This window comes from Theropithecus gelada, chromosome 14, assembly GCF_003255815.1.
Source record: "Theropithecus gelada isolate Dixy chromosome 14, Tgel_1.0, whole genome shotgun sequence".
NCBI lineage: Eukaryota > Metazoa > Chordata > Mammalia > Primates > Cercopithecidae > Theropithecus > Theropithecus gelada.
This window is the reverse complement of record NC_037682.1, coordinates 40,602,066-40,617,559: the sequence shown is the minus strand read 5'-3', so window position 1 is coordinate 40,617,559 and position 15,494 is coordinate 40,602,066. Positions and strand designations below refer to the sequence as shown.

Below are 15,494 nucleotides of genomic sequence, written 5' to 3'. Positions count from 1 at the left end.
CAAAACACTGTGCTAGTGTCAAACAACATTTCTGCAGTCAAAGCATTCAATTTTGTGGTGAGGCACATACACATAATATGATATTATAATACTAGAAAGCTTTAAAGAGAGATGGAGAATACAGAAAACCTTGACAGAAGACTAAGGATTGAAGAGACTGACTTGACGTATTTGGAGATTTTGTGCTGTGAAATCAACTGTTAAGGCTATACAGGGTACAATGGTGTGTGGGAAGTTCTTAAATACTAGGAATAATTTAAACAAATGATTCCTCAGGGAATTCATTTTAATCTTAGATCTAGTTTATCCACAGGAATTAAAATAGTCAAAACACATTTAAATATCTTCAAGAAATTCACTTTGATAATTAATTAACTGAGTACAGGGAGAGGAAATAGACGAAAGCTGAACAAAGGAAACTGAAGGAGAATAAAGATAGATTCAAGCCCCAGGGCAGATGGCCTTTAGCTTGACATGGCCGAAGGGGCCACTAATGTTTTGAACTGTAAGTTGATCCAGTTAGAATTTTAAGTTAAAAAGTATAATTTGAATTAAATGGATTAGAAAAGCAAAAAAAAAAAAAAAAAAAAAAAAGAAAGAAAAAAAGAAAATCAATTCATATAATGCTATTATATAAACATTCAAATAGTGAGAACCTGAACTAGGACAGTGAGATTGGGTAGAGTCAAATAAAAATGTTCAAATATTTAGAATTGGAGAAGAGATGGGATTTGATTGAGCGAAGGTCTATCTTTGAGAGCTAAAGAAAATAATTAGTTAAATCATGGCCCCAAAATGTCCATCTTTAGTCAAATTGAACAAACTTGTCAGTCTTACTGCTGACCAATCTTCCTGCTGAAAGCAACAGAAAAATTTGATAAAATTCAAAATAATAATTCCTTTTAAGGCATTGGAGAACATCAATACACAAGGTAATAAGTACTCAAATGGCCAATCGCTGAGAAATAAAATATAGAGAAGTTAACACAGCATTTGGCACTATGTAGTACATTGTTTGCAAATATGCCCATAACTATTCTCCTTATATCCATGTACACTTACTGTATGACTTTGAAGCTTTTCCCATCAAGACGTAAAGTATATTTATCTGACTCTTCAATCTGACCTGAACTTGTGACTTGCTTTGTAACTGATACTGTATGGTTGACAGGATGTTATTCTAAATCTCAGTCTAAACCTGAAAAATACTTCCTGACCTCTGCTAATTCTCTTAGATCCCTGACCAACTGGTAGATGATCCACTCTAGGCTAGCTTGCTGATAAAGTGAGATCCAGCTGCTTTCACTGCTAAACTGACAGCAAGTCAACCACAGAAGTAGAGTCATTGGCTGACCAACAAAAGATCACAAATACAACAATAAGCCCAACCAAGTGAGTGGCCCAGCTAAGCTCAGACTAACACACAGAATCATGAAGTAAATAAATGATAATAAAATAGACATATTCTTAAAAATTATGTAATTTATTGGCATTGAAATGGTAACAATTGGAATATTTGAATATTTACATATCTATTAAAGCATTGACTAACTAAACGATTTCCCACAAAGGATTTGCAGGCCATATTATTTTAGTTCTGAATTCTTCTCATTCAAGGAAGAAAGCTTACCAATCTTACACAAATTCTTTCAGATAATAGAAAAAAAAAATACTACCCAACTTTTTTAATGAGTTAAGCATAACTTAGATATCAAGCTTTACAAGAATATGAGACATTTACAAAAGATTTTTTCTATAAAAATAAATATAAAAATGATAAACAAAATATTAGCAAACTGAATCTAGCAGAACTATACATGATATTATTTTGATAGTGTGAGATTAATATAATGTAATCATTGATCATACGTGTAAGATGGATCAATGCAATGAAGTACATTAATAGTATAAAAGAGAAATATATGTGATCACTTGAACTAATGCATTTATTAGACGAAATTTTGCTATACTGATAGTACATCACAAATTACTCCAAAAGCCTGATGACTTACAAAAACGAGCACTTATTTTTCAAGCTCATGTTGGGAGCTTACTGCAAATGTTTCTGCTTCAGAGTATGGATCAAATTCAGACCTGTTCTCTTTATTTTCTTACTGAAGAAGCCTGAGTTGAAGCAGTTACCTATGGTTATTTTTTCACATGGCCCATAGCAGGAGAACAAAAAGCTAAGAAAAATAATGTAAACAACATTTAAAGTCTCTGATAAGTCATGTCCCCTAGCATGCCTTTGGAGCGTCACATGACCAAATGAATGACATAGGGATTTCTATCCTGCTTATATTTGCAGCATAGTAAATGTGGGAAGGGAGAAAGGAATTTTAAGCAAATAATAACACCTACCACAATGAAGCAAACAACATTTTGTAACATTCAAATTTTATTCATGATTAAATGATTAAGAAACTAGAAAGAGAACATTTTACATCTGATCATGTAAAAGAAAAAGAATAATAATATTAACACAAAAATCCAATAGGAAATATCATATTTGGGGTGAAATATTGAAAGCTTTTCTCCTACAACCTGGAATAAGACAAAGACGTTTATATTATCAATTCTGTTGAGCACTGTAGAATAGGTTTTTAACTCTTGATAATAAATTAGGATGTAAAAGCAAAACTATCATTCTTGCAGAAAGTATTATTATGTATATAGTAAATTCAAAAGATTCTAAATGTAAGTGATGCACAAATGTAAGTGATTCACAAAGGGATTGTGCACTGAAAACAATACAATATTATTAAGATAAAATGTTACAATCTCTAAATAAATTGTAGTATATGAAATATTTATGAAGTGGAAAACTCAACATTTTTAAAATGTCAATATAGTCACCCAAAACCCAAACAAGGTTTTATTCTTGTTGAAATTGACAAACCAATTCTAAAATGTATATGGAAATGCATTCAACCATGAAAAGGCAAAACAATCTTGAAGAAAATAACAAAATTTAAATTTTTAGATTGTTGGATGTATACATATTTTTATAAAGCTGTAATAAATAAGAAACAGTGACCTTAATAAAATGTTAAACAAATATTTCAATTTGATGGGTTAAAGAATATAAAAACAGATACCTTTTTATTGAGAAACTTTATAAAAATGGCATTGCAAAATATTAGGATTTAATTATATGTTCCCATGTAATACAGAATAAAACAATTCCAAGTTGTTTGCATATCTAACATGTGAACAGTGAAATAAGTGAATTAACTAACTACTTAATACATAGGCTCCTAGAAAATACAGTAAGCCAGCTTACATTTCTTAAACTAGGTCTAAAAAGGACAAATCTTGATATAAATATTAATTTGGTCTATATTTGTATTAGTCTGTTTTCATGCTGCTGATAAAGACATACCTGAGACTGGGTAATTTATACAGGAAAAGGGGTTTATTGGACTTACAGTTCCACAGGCTGGCGAGGCCTCACAATCATTGTGGAAGGCAAGGAGGAGCAAGTCACCTCTTACATGAATGGCAGCAGGCAAAGAAAGAGATCCATTAGATCTCATGAGACTCATTCACTATCACAAAAACAGCATGGAAAAGACCTGCCCCCATAATTCAACTACATCCCACCAGATTCCTCCCACGACATGTGGGAATCATGGGAGTTACAATTCAAGATGAGATTTGGAAGAGGACACAGCCAAACCATATCAATATTTTTATTATCAGCAACTCTTCATTAATAGATACCATTAAGAGACTGAAAATTCAGGGCCAGGCACAGTGGTTCATGCTTGTAATCCCAGCACTTTGGGAGGCCAAGGTGGGCGAATAATTTGAGGTCAGGAATTCGAAATCAGCCTGGCCAACATGGTGAAACCCCATCTCTACTACAAATACAAAAATTAGCTGGGCGTGGGGGTTCATGCCTGTAATCCTAGCTACTTGGGAGGCTGAGGCAAGAGAACTGCATGAACCCAGGATACGGAGGTTGCAGTGAGCCCATATTATGCCACTGCACTCCAACTTGGGCAACAGAGTTAGACCTCATATCAAAAAAAAAAAAAAAGTAAATAAAAATAAAAATAAATAAACAATAAAGAGAGAGAGAGAGATTGAAAATTCAAGCAGCAGAATAGGAAATTATATTTTAATCCATTTTATCATAAAAAGGCTCATGTGTGGAATGTATAAATACATTAACAAGCAGCGGACAAACTAATGGAAAAAGGGCAAAAGTCATGAGCAGTCATTTTATAAAGGATATATAAAAATCACCTTTAATAACATCCTCCCTTATTAGTCAACAACCAGGAAAATTCAAATTATAACTAAAATGAGACACTATTACACCACTACCAGAGTTACTGAATTAAAAACAAGTACTAATGACACCAGTGTGGATAAGAATATGAAGCAACTGGAATTCTCTACCTCTCCTACTCTGCAACTAATTTGAAAAATTTTTTGGCTGTTATTTGCTAAAGTAGAACATATGCGTGCTTTATGATATAGCAATTCCATTCTTAGATATATACCCAGCATAAATGTGTTTATATGTTAACCACAAAGCATATGAAATATTCATTGCAACATTACTCATAATAGTCAAAAACTGGAAAAAGACACAACAGTCTATCAACACTAGAAAAAAATTCTGTACAGTTATTCACCACTACACTATGCAGTGTTAAAAATTAATAAACTGGCTGGACATGACAGCCCATGCCTATAATCCCAGCACTTTGGGAGACTGAGGCAGGAGAATTATTTGAAGTCCAGAGTTCAAGACCCTGCTGGGAAACATCATGAGACCACCATCTCTACAAAAAAATTGTAAAAATTTAGCCCTGAGTGTGGTGATGTGTGCCTATAGTTCCAGCTACCTGGGAGGCTGAGCTGGGAGGATGGTTTGAGCCAAGAAGCAGAGGTGGCAGTGAGCCGAGATCATGTCACTGTACTCCAGCCTGGGTGGCAAAGCCAGACCCTCTCTCAAAAAATCAATCCATCAATTAATTAAATTAAATCAAGTCTAGGACAAAATAGAAGGGATTCTATCACCTCCTCTATTCAACATTGTTTTGAATGTCTTAGGTAACATGATTAGTAAACAAAAAGAAAGAAAATTATAGCTCTTAGAAAGAGATGATTGGTCAACTCAAAGAAGTTATTGCCACCACTTTAAAAAGCCAACAGAATAAACTGAATATGACAGCTAATAAAGATGATCAATGAGGTATCTGGAATAAAAATCAACTTACAGGCCGGGCATGGTGGCTCAAGCCTGTAATCCCAGCACTTTGGGAGGCCGAGACGGGCGGATCACGAGGTCAGGAGATCGAGACCAGCCTGGCTAACACGGTGAAACCCCGTCTCTACTAAAAATACAAAAAACTAGCCGGGCGAGGTGGCGGGCGCCTGTAGTCCCAGCTATTTGGGAGGCTGAGGCAGGAGAATGGTGTAAACCTGGGAGGCAGAGCTTGTAGTGAGCTGAGATCCGGCCACTGCACTCCAGCCTGGGTGACAGAGCAAGACTCTGTCTCAAAAAAAAAAAAAAAAAATCAACTTACAGACAGTAACTTTAAAGATGACTAGCAATATCTATTTAGACAATTAAATGGAGAAACCCATCCACAATAATAGCGAGAGATGAAACCGGCTGGGCTTCTGGGTAGGGTGGGGACTTGGAGAACTTTTCTGTCTAGCTAAAGGATTATAAATGCTCCATTCAGCACTCTGTGTCTAGCTAAAAGTTTGTAAATGCACCAATCAGCACTCTGTAAAAACGCACCAATCAGCGCTCTGTGTCTAGCTAAAGGTTTGTAAACACACCAATCAGCACTCAGTAAAAACACACCAATCAGTGCTCTGTAAAATGCACCAATCAGCACTCTGTAAAATGGACCAGTCAGCACTCTGTAAAATGGACCAATCAGCAGGACTTGAGAGGGACAAATAAGGGAATAAAAGCTTGCCACCCCAGCCCGTCACAGCAACCGACTTGGATCCCCTTTCACAGTATGGAAGCTTTGTTCTTTCACTCTTCACAATAAATCTTGCTGTTCCCACTTTTTGGGTCCACACTACCTTTATGAGCTGTAACGCTCACCGTGAGGGTCTGCGGCTTCATTCCTGAAGTCAGTGAGACCAAGAACCCATGGGGAAGAATGAACAACTCCCAACATGCCACCTTTAAGAGATGTAACACTCCCTGCGAAGGTCTGTGGCTTCACTCCTAAAGTCAGCGAGATCACGAACCCACTAGAAGGAAGAAACTCTGGACACATCTGAACATCTGAAGGAACAAAGTCCAGATACACCATCTTTAAGAACTGTAACACTGACTGCGAGGGTAGGTGGCTTTGTTCTTGAAGTCAGCCAGACCAAGGACCCACCTTAAGGAACCAATAAGTCTAACAAAAAAGAAGTAAATGTAGAGAATTTCTGAATTATAAAAAGGTACTGGCATAATAAATGAGATTATGTTTCTGGATGGAAAAATATGTGATTGTTATCTATGTCCCTAAATATAATTATAATGCAAATGCAATTTCAGTTAAGTTCCCTGCAGGAATTTTCAGAAAATTGACATGCTCATTTTAAAATTCATTCAGAAGAAATAAAAGAGAACATTTGCCAATGAAACTATGAACAAAAACAACGGGGGATGAATCTAAGAAGTATCAAAATGTTGTACAGAGTTTTAATACTTAAATCATGATATGTCATGAAGACAGCAAATGAATCCAAATACAGAATTTAAAAACATTTAGTAAAAATAATTTGTTACATCAAAAAGTGCAATATTAAAATCAGTGGGGAATGTATTGTATCCAATTGTGTTAGGACAACCGGCTCACCATATTTAAGTTATAGTCTTCCTTATAATACATATATATTCGTATATATGTATATATGTAGATACAAAAATCAATTGGGTAGTTTATTAAAAATTAAAAACTGATACATTTTTATAAATGTACATAAACTTTTAAATCACATGGGTTGGAGAAACCTGTTTAAGAATAGTCCAGACGCCGTAAAGAAAAAAGGATTTATCTACATAAACTGTTTAAAAGAAATTGGAGAGGGATAAATGTAAGTACCAATAAGAGGTATGAAAAAAAATTCCATATAATGACAATGAACTAAAACCCATAGTGGACAAGAGTCTTCCAAATAAATTAGGTAAATGTAATGGGTTGGAATATATGCCCCCAAATTTCTGTGTTGAAGTCCTAATCTCTAGTACATTAGATGTAACTTCATTTGGAGATAGTTTTTTCAGAGGTAATAAAGTTAAAATAAGGTCATTAGGACAAACTTTAAACCAATATGACTAGTGTTCTTATGTGAAGGGGGAATTTAGACCCAGAGATACACCTGGAAGGAAGATGCTGTGCAGAGACATAAGGAGAAGACAGCCATCTGCAAACCAATGAGAGGGGCCTGAGACAGATCCTTCTCTCACAGCCGTCACAGGAAACGGCCCTACAAACAACTTGATTTTGGATTTCTAGCCTCCACAATTGTATCTCTTGTTTGAGCTACCTAGTCTTAGTTAATTTGTTATGGAAGCCCTAGAAAACTAATAAGTAATTAACTCAAAATTTAAATGGGCAAAAGACATAGATAATTTATAGAGAAAGAAATACAAGTGGTAATATTATGAAAATATAATCAATCTCTAATAAAGCAAATACAAATTACATCAGAAAGAGAGTACCATTTTTCACTCATGCCATTAGCAAATTTTCTTTTAAGAAAAAGGGAGAGAAGACAATGTCTGGTTTAGGTGAAGTTGTGAAGAACATAACAATATACTAAGAAAATTATAGGCTAGAATAGCCGATAGGCAATTTACCAGCACGTATTGAAACTAACACAAAATATCTCATGTACCCCGTAAATATATGTACCTACTAAATACCCACAAAAATTAAAAATTAAAATAAATAAATACAAGATATGGACACTGAAGCCAGACGTCCCACCCCGCCCCCCCCCAAAAAAAAATTAACATGTTGACTTCTAGTGAAATATTTACACTTTTAGAAACTTGTATCACAGAAGTACTCAGGGAATTCTTTTGTGCCCACAAATATACACTTTATTACTTTTTAAGAGAGAAAGAAAAACATTGGAAACACCATAAAGTCTCAGTGGTAAAAATATATTCAAGTACAACCAAAATGGATAGTAACATATATAGACATGGAAAGTGCTCTAAGACATATGAAGCCAGTTACAGAACATGAGTGTAGGAGGGTCATGTTTACTTTTCATGTATGCAAGAGAAAATTATTAGAAGATGAGCATGCACTCATTTGAAAATGGAAGAAAATCCAGTAAAATGTTAGTCAATACTTTCATTATGGTTACTTCTGCAGTATAATTTGGTTTCCTCTTACATAAGGACCTTAAATGTTTGAATCTAAACTAGTGCTGTTAATTAACAATTCTGCCAATATTTTTCTGATAATTTGTGTCCTCTTCATGGTTCCTAATGTATTTACCAGAAAATAGAGAGATTTAAATTGGTTTTGTTTTCCTCATAACATTATTTGAAAATCAAATATGAAGATGAAATTAAATGATGTTATATATTATAAAAAAGGAAATGTTATTTATATTTAATTTAATTAAAAATAAATATAGTAAATAAAGTCAACATTTAAAACGTATTTGTGTAATAGAGAAGAAAGAAATAATATATAATAAGTTCTTGAAGGACGCAGTGAATATTTATCTGATAAACTCATAGCCAAGTGAGTATGTTCTTTCAAAATTGTGGTTAAGATATTAGGCTTTGGAGACTGACCGATGTACCACTTTCTTAATAGCATGTCCTTAGAAGTTATTTACCACTCTTGTGACTCAATTTCCATACCTATAAAATAGAGTTAATAATAGTGCTTTTCATATGAATTTCTTCTGCAGAGTAAATGAAATGGCGTGCATAACACCATCTTGCATATAATATGCTGTCAATACATATAATCTACTATTATGATTTATTATGGTCACTTAAGATGATTTTGGAGATGTCTTTATTGTTCAGGAGAAACAAACGGAGGCATAAAATAAGGTTATAAAATTGGAAGAAATTAAAAATATGACTTGCTGTTTAGTATTTAACTTTGCCAGTGAGACTGAATGGAAATTTGGGGCTTTAATAATTGTCTAATTACTGGCTGATTACTGTTCATCAGTGAAATTCAGAAGGCCAACAAGAAATATTGTAGTTCTTAGCAATGGGCCATTCCAATTTCCTTTTAATGAGAAGAATGTGAAGAGTGCTAGAGACCTACATTTAGCAAATGAGAAAAAGAAAAAAAAAATGTAATAGAAGTCTATTCTAGATGAGATGCACTTATTAATCATCACTAAGGCCATTAGGAGACTTAGTTCCTTTATATTTCTGCAGAATGACTACAAATTCATGATATTTCTTAGTTATAGAATTACATATGTATACATTTTGAATTAATTACCTGTCATGGGTTCAATGCTTTACATAAATTACTCTATTTAACACATGAAAATGTGGGTAAGTTCAATGTAAAATTTTATAGATTCTCAACCAAAGCTGAGAGAATTTGAGCCATTTTCCTACAATTCTACAATTGAACTTGTCGACCCATCTTTTACTAAAAGCACTGTTCTTCCTGACTTCCCTCTCAGTGAAGGGCTATGTCGAAAAATTTCCTAAGCCAGCAACATGGCATCATTACTAAATAGCTCCCTCCCACCCTTATTCCACAGCATGCAGGCAAAAGAATTAAATGTAAACACATACACACACACACACAGATACAGATACAGACACAGTATACTATTAATTCCATTTTGTATGTTTTGCTGAAATCAATCCAAGTTTCCCTACCTCCCCTGCTTCTGCTCCAGATAGGCCAGCATAATCTTTTGTCTGGACTATTGCAATGGTAACTTTCTTAACAGGCACCTGTTTTCCTGTTTTTTTTCCCTTCTCCAATTCACTCCTGAGTTTTCAGCCAGGAATAATTTTCCAAAACATAAATCTGATCTTGTCATTTACTGCCTAAAACCTCTCATTTACTTTCATTTGTCCTCAAAATAATGCCCAGATTCCTAATCATCACTTAACGGTCTTATGAAATGAGTAGTCATTTCACATTTCAGCAACAAATCTCCTACTCCCCAATTAGAACACCAAGCCTTCTGACATTTATTCATTTTTTGAAAAATTCAACATTTATTTTCATTAGTATTTGTATGAGTCTGTTTCACGCTGCTGATAAAGACATACCCGAGACTGGGTAATTTACAAAGAAAAAGAGGTTTAATGGATTCACAGTTTCACGTGGCTGAGGAGGCCTCCCAATCATGGAAGGAGATGAAAGGCATGTCTTGCCTGCAGCAAGGAAGAGAGAATGAGAGCTCAGCCAAACAGAAAGCCCCTTATAAAATCATCAGATCTCATTAGACTTATTCACTACCACAAGAACAGTATGGTGGAACCCGCTCCCAGGATTCAATTATCTCCCACGGGGATGCACCCACAACAGGTGGGAATAATGGGAACTACAATTCAAGATGAGGTTAGGGTGAGACACAGCCAGACCATATCAGTATCTACACGTGTTTTCTCTTTTCATATGACTAATTTCTATTTCGCTTTCAAAGCACTTCTTATACATTTTATATTTATTTTCCTAGAAGTCTTTCCTGGATTAGCAGCTCTGCTATGTGTCCAATTCATCATTTTAATTAACGCTTCCCCATCAGTTACAGTGTTAGGCTGTGCTGGAAATTGTCAATTTCCTCATCCTGCCACCAAACCACCTACCTCCCACTGGCCAAATACACATATACACAAAGGTGCACACACTCACTACTTGCTAATTGTTTCTTTTAATAAGAAGGACTTTAGGGCAGTAACTTAATCTCCCAGATTATTATTTTTTTACATTTGCACAACACAAATTACAATATCTTTCTCAAATTCCTGGAAAGATGATATGAAAAAAATAGGGGGAAAAAAAGGATGTGCACATGCGTGACACAGATACTGAAGTCTTTCTTTCATGGTGCTTATTAACAAGTTTGTTCAAAATTCACTGAAATTACTGTATTTTTTTCACTGATTGTCATAGAGATTTTGCTCCTCCCCATACCTCTTTAATAGCAATAGGGATAGGGGTTCTTAGCTAAGTTTGGAAAGTGTTGCATTTTCGATGGGCTGCCTTCTCTATAAACCAGAGAAGACGCAAACCTCTGACTTTATGTTCTAGCTCTACCTCAAAGTTTGTTCCCCCAATATCAGAACCTATGTTTCTTAGATGTATTTTTCCAAAATATATCTCTTGCTGTAAGATTGTAAGGACCTGAGGGGAAAAGTGTGGTATCAATAAACATACCTATTTTCAAATATGTACCTGATAAACTATATTATACATACAGAAGAGGTACAATATTGTCCTGGAACCTCTCTCTGGCCTGGAGATCTATGCTGTCTCCAATGAGCCTAGATAGTCCTCATTGGGAAACAAAACTTTTGTTATAAAATGGGGTTTTCAATTTTCCCTTTTTATATGAAATCATGACAACAAAACCATCTTAGTAATTGAGGTTTTAATTTCCCTAGATTTTACTAAAACTGTGAGTGTTACTGATTATGACTGATGCCAAGTGGAACCATTTAGGGGGCTCTCATGCCTGTTCTTTCTGTGTTAGACAGGACTATGAAGAGCTAGAAAAGCAGCTGAAAGAAGTCTTTAAGGAGCGGAGCACCATTCTTCGTCAGCTGACAAAGACATCAAGAGAACTTGATGGAATTAAAGTCAACCTTCAGGTGAGATGAAAACTCATTTTCTGAGCAGTGAAAGATGAGCAGTCGTCTGATTTTCTGAGTGGATTAACCTGCATTTTTAAACAGTTTTTAATGTGTTTCTGGGCTGGACCATGGTAGTTATTACTTACTATTATATGCACTTTAAACAGAAATGTCGTTTGAAATATTGTCTAGGAATCTGTGTCTAACAAATACAGAAATGAGAAAATTGTGTGCTTGGCAAAGCCATCAATTCCTCAAGCTCCTAAGATCAGTTTGACCCCTGTGTTTTTCATATTATAAAATGACAAAGTAATTATGCTCAAGAGTTAAATGAATATAGGAATGACACCTACAAGAGAATTTTAAATTCACCTCGGGATAATTCTAAAGATTCTTTAATAAATCGTATTACCAAAATAGGTAAATACTTTTAAAAGACAACTGTAAAAAAAAAAAAAAGTCTTAACATACTGAAATCTTCAAAAAATTCTACACAGGATAAAAATAGTTTCATAAATATTTGGTAATATATTGTAATATTTGACATAAACATTGCATTTATTATCTCCTGTATGCTAGAAGCTTTGTATGTATTATATGGTTTAATTCTTGTAACATATCTATGAGGTAGATCCTATTGTGACATCCCTTGTTACACATGAGAGATAATGTTTAAGAAAGATATGTTATTTTTGAATGTTACGAAAGAAGCCAGAGTTTATATGTAGACAGTCTGGCTCCAGAGACTATTAGTTACTGAACTGAATCATGTTTTTAAACCACGTGGAGTTGCTTCTGTCTATACTCTTCTCCTTGGGTTCCTAATCCCATTAAGATGATAATAATGATAATGAAGATGATGATGATGGTGGTAGTTTACGGTGGTGGTATTAGTAACCACTGAGGCTTACTGAACATGGTCAAGGTCCAGTGCTAGATACTCTTTCTCCAATTTGTATTTAATTTTCACATGAAGACTATTTGTCACATTTCATAGTTGAGAAAACAGAATTAGGTTAAGAAACTAAGAGCATGCAGATAGTCAAGGGACAGAGCTAGTATTTAAAGTCAACATCTAAGCTTTTCTTCCAGAAGATGTGTTACGTGTGGAGAAGATGGAAACAAGAGCAAAAACAAACAAACAAAAAAAACATAGGCAACCCAGCAGGACACAGAGATGGTAGCAGGATGATAACAGTGCAGGAATCATAGTGTTATGATGGAAGCATGCACAGAGCATCAGGGAAACATTCACAAGGATGAAAAGAAGTGCAGATTGATTTCTGGTGAAGCCAATGCCTGACCTGTGGTTAAGTGGAAATTCACCAAGTGAACAGACTGGGAAGAATATCAAGAAACCTGCACCTTCTTAGAGGCATATAAACACTAAGGACTGAAGTAGTAAACATAACTTATTGTTAATATTCTGTCTGTAGAGACCAGTTACAATTTCACATGGCCCTGGTTTTTTGTATATCTTAATGCATTACTCATAAATAAGAAATCAACAAAACCTAACAGGTGCATGCCCTTTGACGGTTTTAATCTTGAACTGTGTTATTTCCTGGCGTGTGCAGGGAGGTTTGCTATGTTCCCTAGTATTTGTAGAAGCTGTACCAAACCTGGTTTAACATACCTGCAGACAACACAGTAAAACTTCAAAGAATGACTAGAAGATATGTTTTATATTCACTTATAAATAAACCTTTATTTCTTTATATTTTGATATTTGGAGAGTAGTTTCTCCCCCATAAAACCTCTAAAAGCCAAGACTGCTCAATTCCTTTCACCTCTTGTGTAGTTGGTGTCATAAATTTCTGTTTACGTCCTTAGAGCCAAGAGGACCAGCATGGACTTATTTTTAATTCTTGTTCCAGGGCATGTGTGCAGTCCTATCTAGTACTCTAAAACCAAAGTTAAAGTGAACCTCAATTTATCATCTGAATAAAACTTCCTTTTTCCACTTTCTTATCAGTCTTTAAAAAACGATGAGCAATCTGCCAAAACTGATGTTAAGAAACTTCTGGAATTAGGACAGCAACAAAGGTAAGACTTTTCTTTTTTATTTAGTTACTTCTGCCATAGTGTCAAGCAACATTCAGAAACTTCATAAAATTTATTGATTCTAAATGCATGAACCTATTTATCTTTTCACTTATACTTAAATGTGCATGTGATTCACTTGGGAATCTTGTTCAAATGCAGATTCTTATACAACTGGAGTGGGCTTGAGATTCTGCATGTCTAACAAGCTCTTTGGTGATGGTGATGCTTTTACTTTTTGTCTGCAAATCACAATTTGAATGTTAGGGAGCTATAATACTTTCCTCAGTTAGTAAGATGGACCCTAGTAAGTCTGCCCATCAATAGACATATTTGATAATATTGACCTAAGTGGACCGTATTTAATAAAATCAAAACTTGATTACGGTAATGATGAGGTAGTGGTAAGGAATGGAATAATCTTATTAACAATACAAGTAGAATCAGTACAATATTATTAGTATGGGTTTGCTTGTTTTTGAGGGAAGTATTTTATGAAATGTACTTGTGTACATTATAAAAAGTCATGTGATTTTTAAATTGCTTTTCCAAGTCCAAAAAAGAAAAACAAGTATTTTAATATAGAAACAACCTTACATCTGCCACACACTTACTAGCAGCTCTTCTAGTAGATTTGTATATATTTTCTTGTTTCATCTTCACAATTACCTTGTGAAGTGGCTATTAGTCCCATTTTGTAGATGGCAAATTGTTGCTCAGAGTGCTTAGTGGAATTGCCGAGAATCATGTTAATTGAAATTTAGATGTAAAATCTGCTCCGTCTTACCCCGCAGCCCCACCTTTCCAGTTTGACTCACTGATCACAACGCAAAAAACTGTTTAAAAGTTTACACACAAGATAGCATGTGGAGTAGATTCTAAGTCCCTTCTCATCAGCCTATATGTCCTCCACTGACCTTGGTTCTTAATTCAAAACTCTATTATTGACATGCCTTTGGATTGAGTTGATAATATCTATTAAAAATATAAAATCAATTGTTTTACATTGACTCATTATTTATACTGACGTGTTTATTTCTTGAATGTGAAATTCTCTTCAAAGTCTAATATTAAGAAAAACTTGAAAAAAGCAAACCGAACATGTTTCCAAAACCATATTATTTTAATGATTGTATTGGTTTGAAATAAATCATGCTCAGTGTTACACAAGTATTTGTGTCTCTGTGAAGTAGTGATAGAGGACATAAGCAACATTTGGAATAGAAATAGTAGAACATTATTGAGTCAGAAAATAGAAAATCTTGTCATTTGTGACAACACGGATGAACCTGGAGGACATTATGTTAAGGAAACTAAGCCAGACACGGAAAAACAAATACCACCTGATCTCACTTTTATTTGGAATCTAAAAAAGTTGATGTAAAAGAAATGGAGATTAGAGTGGTCGTTACCAGGGTCAGAGGTAGCTGGAGAGAGTGCTGGTGGTGAAGTATTGGCTAAAGAATACTAAATTTCAATTGGAGAAGAGAAATAAGTTAGATGAAGTGAGTACATGATTACTATAGTTAATAATATACTATATTCTTTAAAAAATAAAATTAAAAAATAACCCATCAAAAGAGACCAAGAGATGCTGAAAATGATTATTTTTATAGAGTATTTCAGGTTAGGAATGGAGAATGAACAAAAATAGAAAAACAAA

At 34.5% G+C, this 15,494-nt stretch overlaps 1 protein-coding gene across 3 annotated transcripts in view; it reads left to right on the top strand.

The window, feature by feature from the left end:
- LUZP2 (leucine zipper protein 2) overlaps nucleotides 1–15,494 on the top strand; it is a 604,128-nt gene that overhangs the window by 233,456 nt on the left and 355,178 nt on the right. For 2 of the 3 annotated variants that reach the window (XM_025356954.1, XM_025356953.1), the window contains exons 2-3: nucleotides 11,689–11,806; nucleotides 13,764–13,834. In XM_025356954.1, coding sequence (XP_025212739.1) covers nucleotides 11,689–11,806; nucleotides 13,764–13,834 — 189 coding nt within the window. The remainder of the gene's footprint in view (nucleotides 1–11,688; nucleotides 11,807–13,763; nucleotides 13,835–15,494) is intronic. The other variant, XM_025356955.1, reaches the window with a different exon arrangement.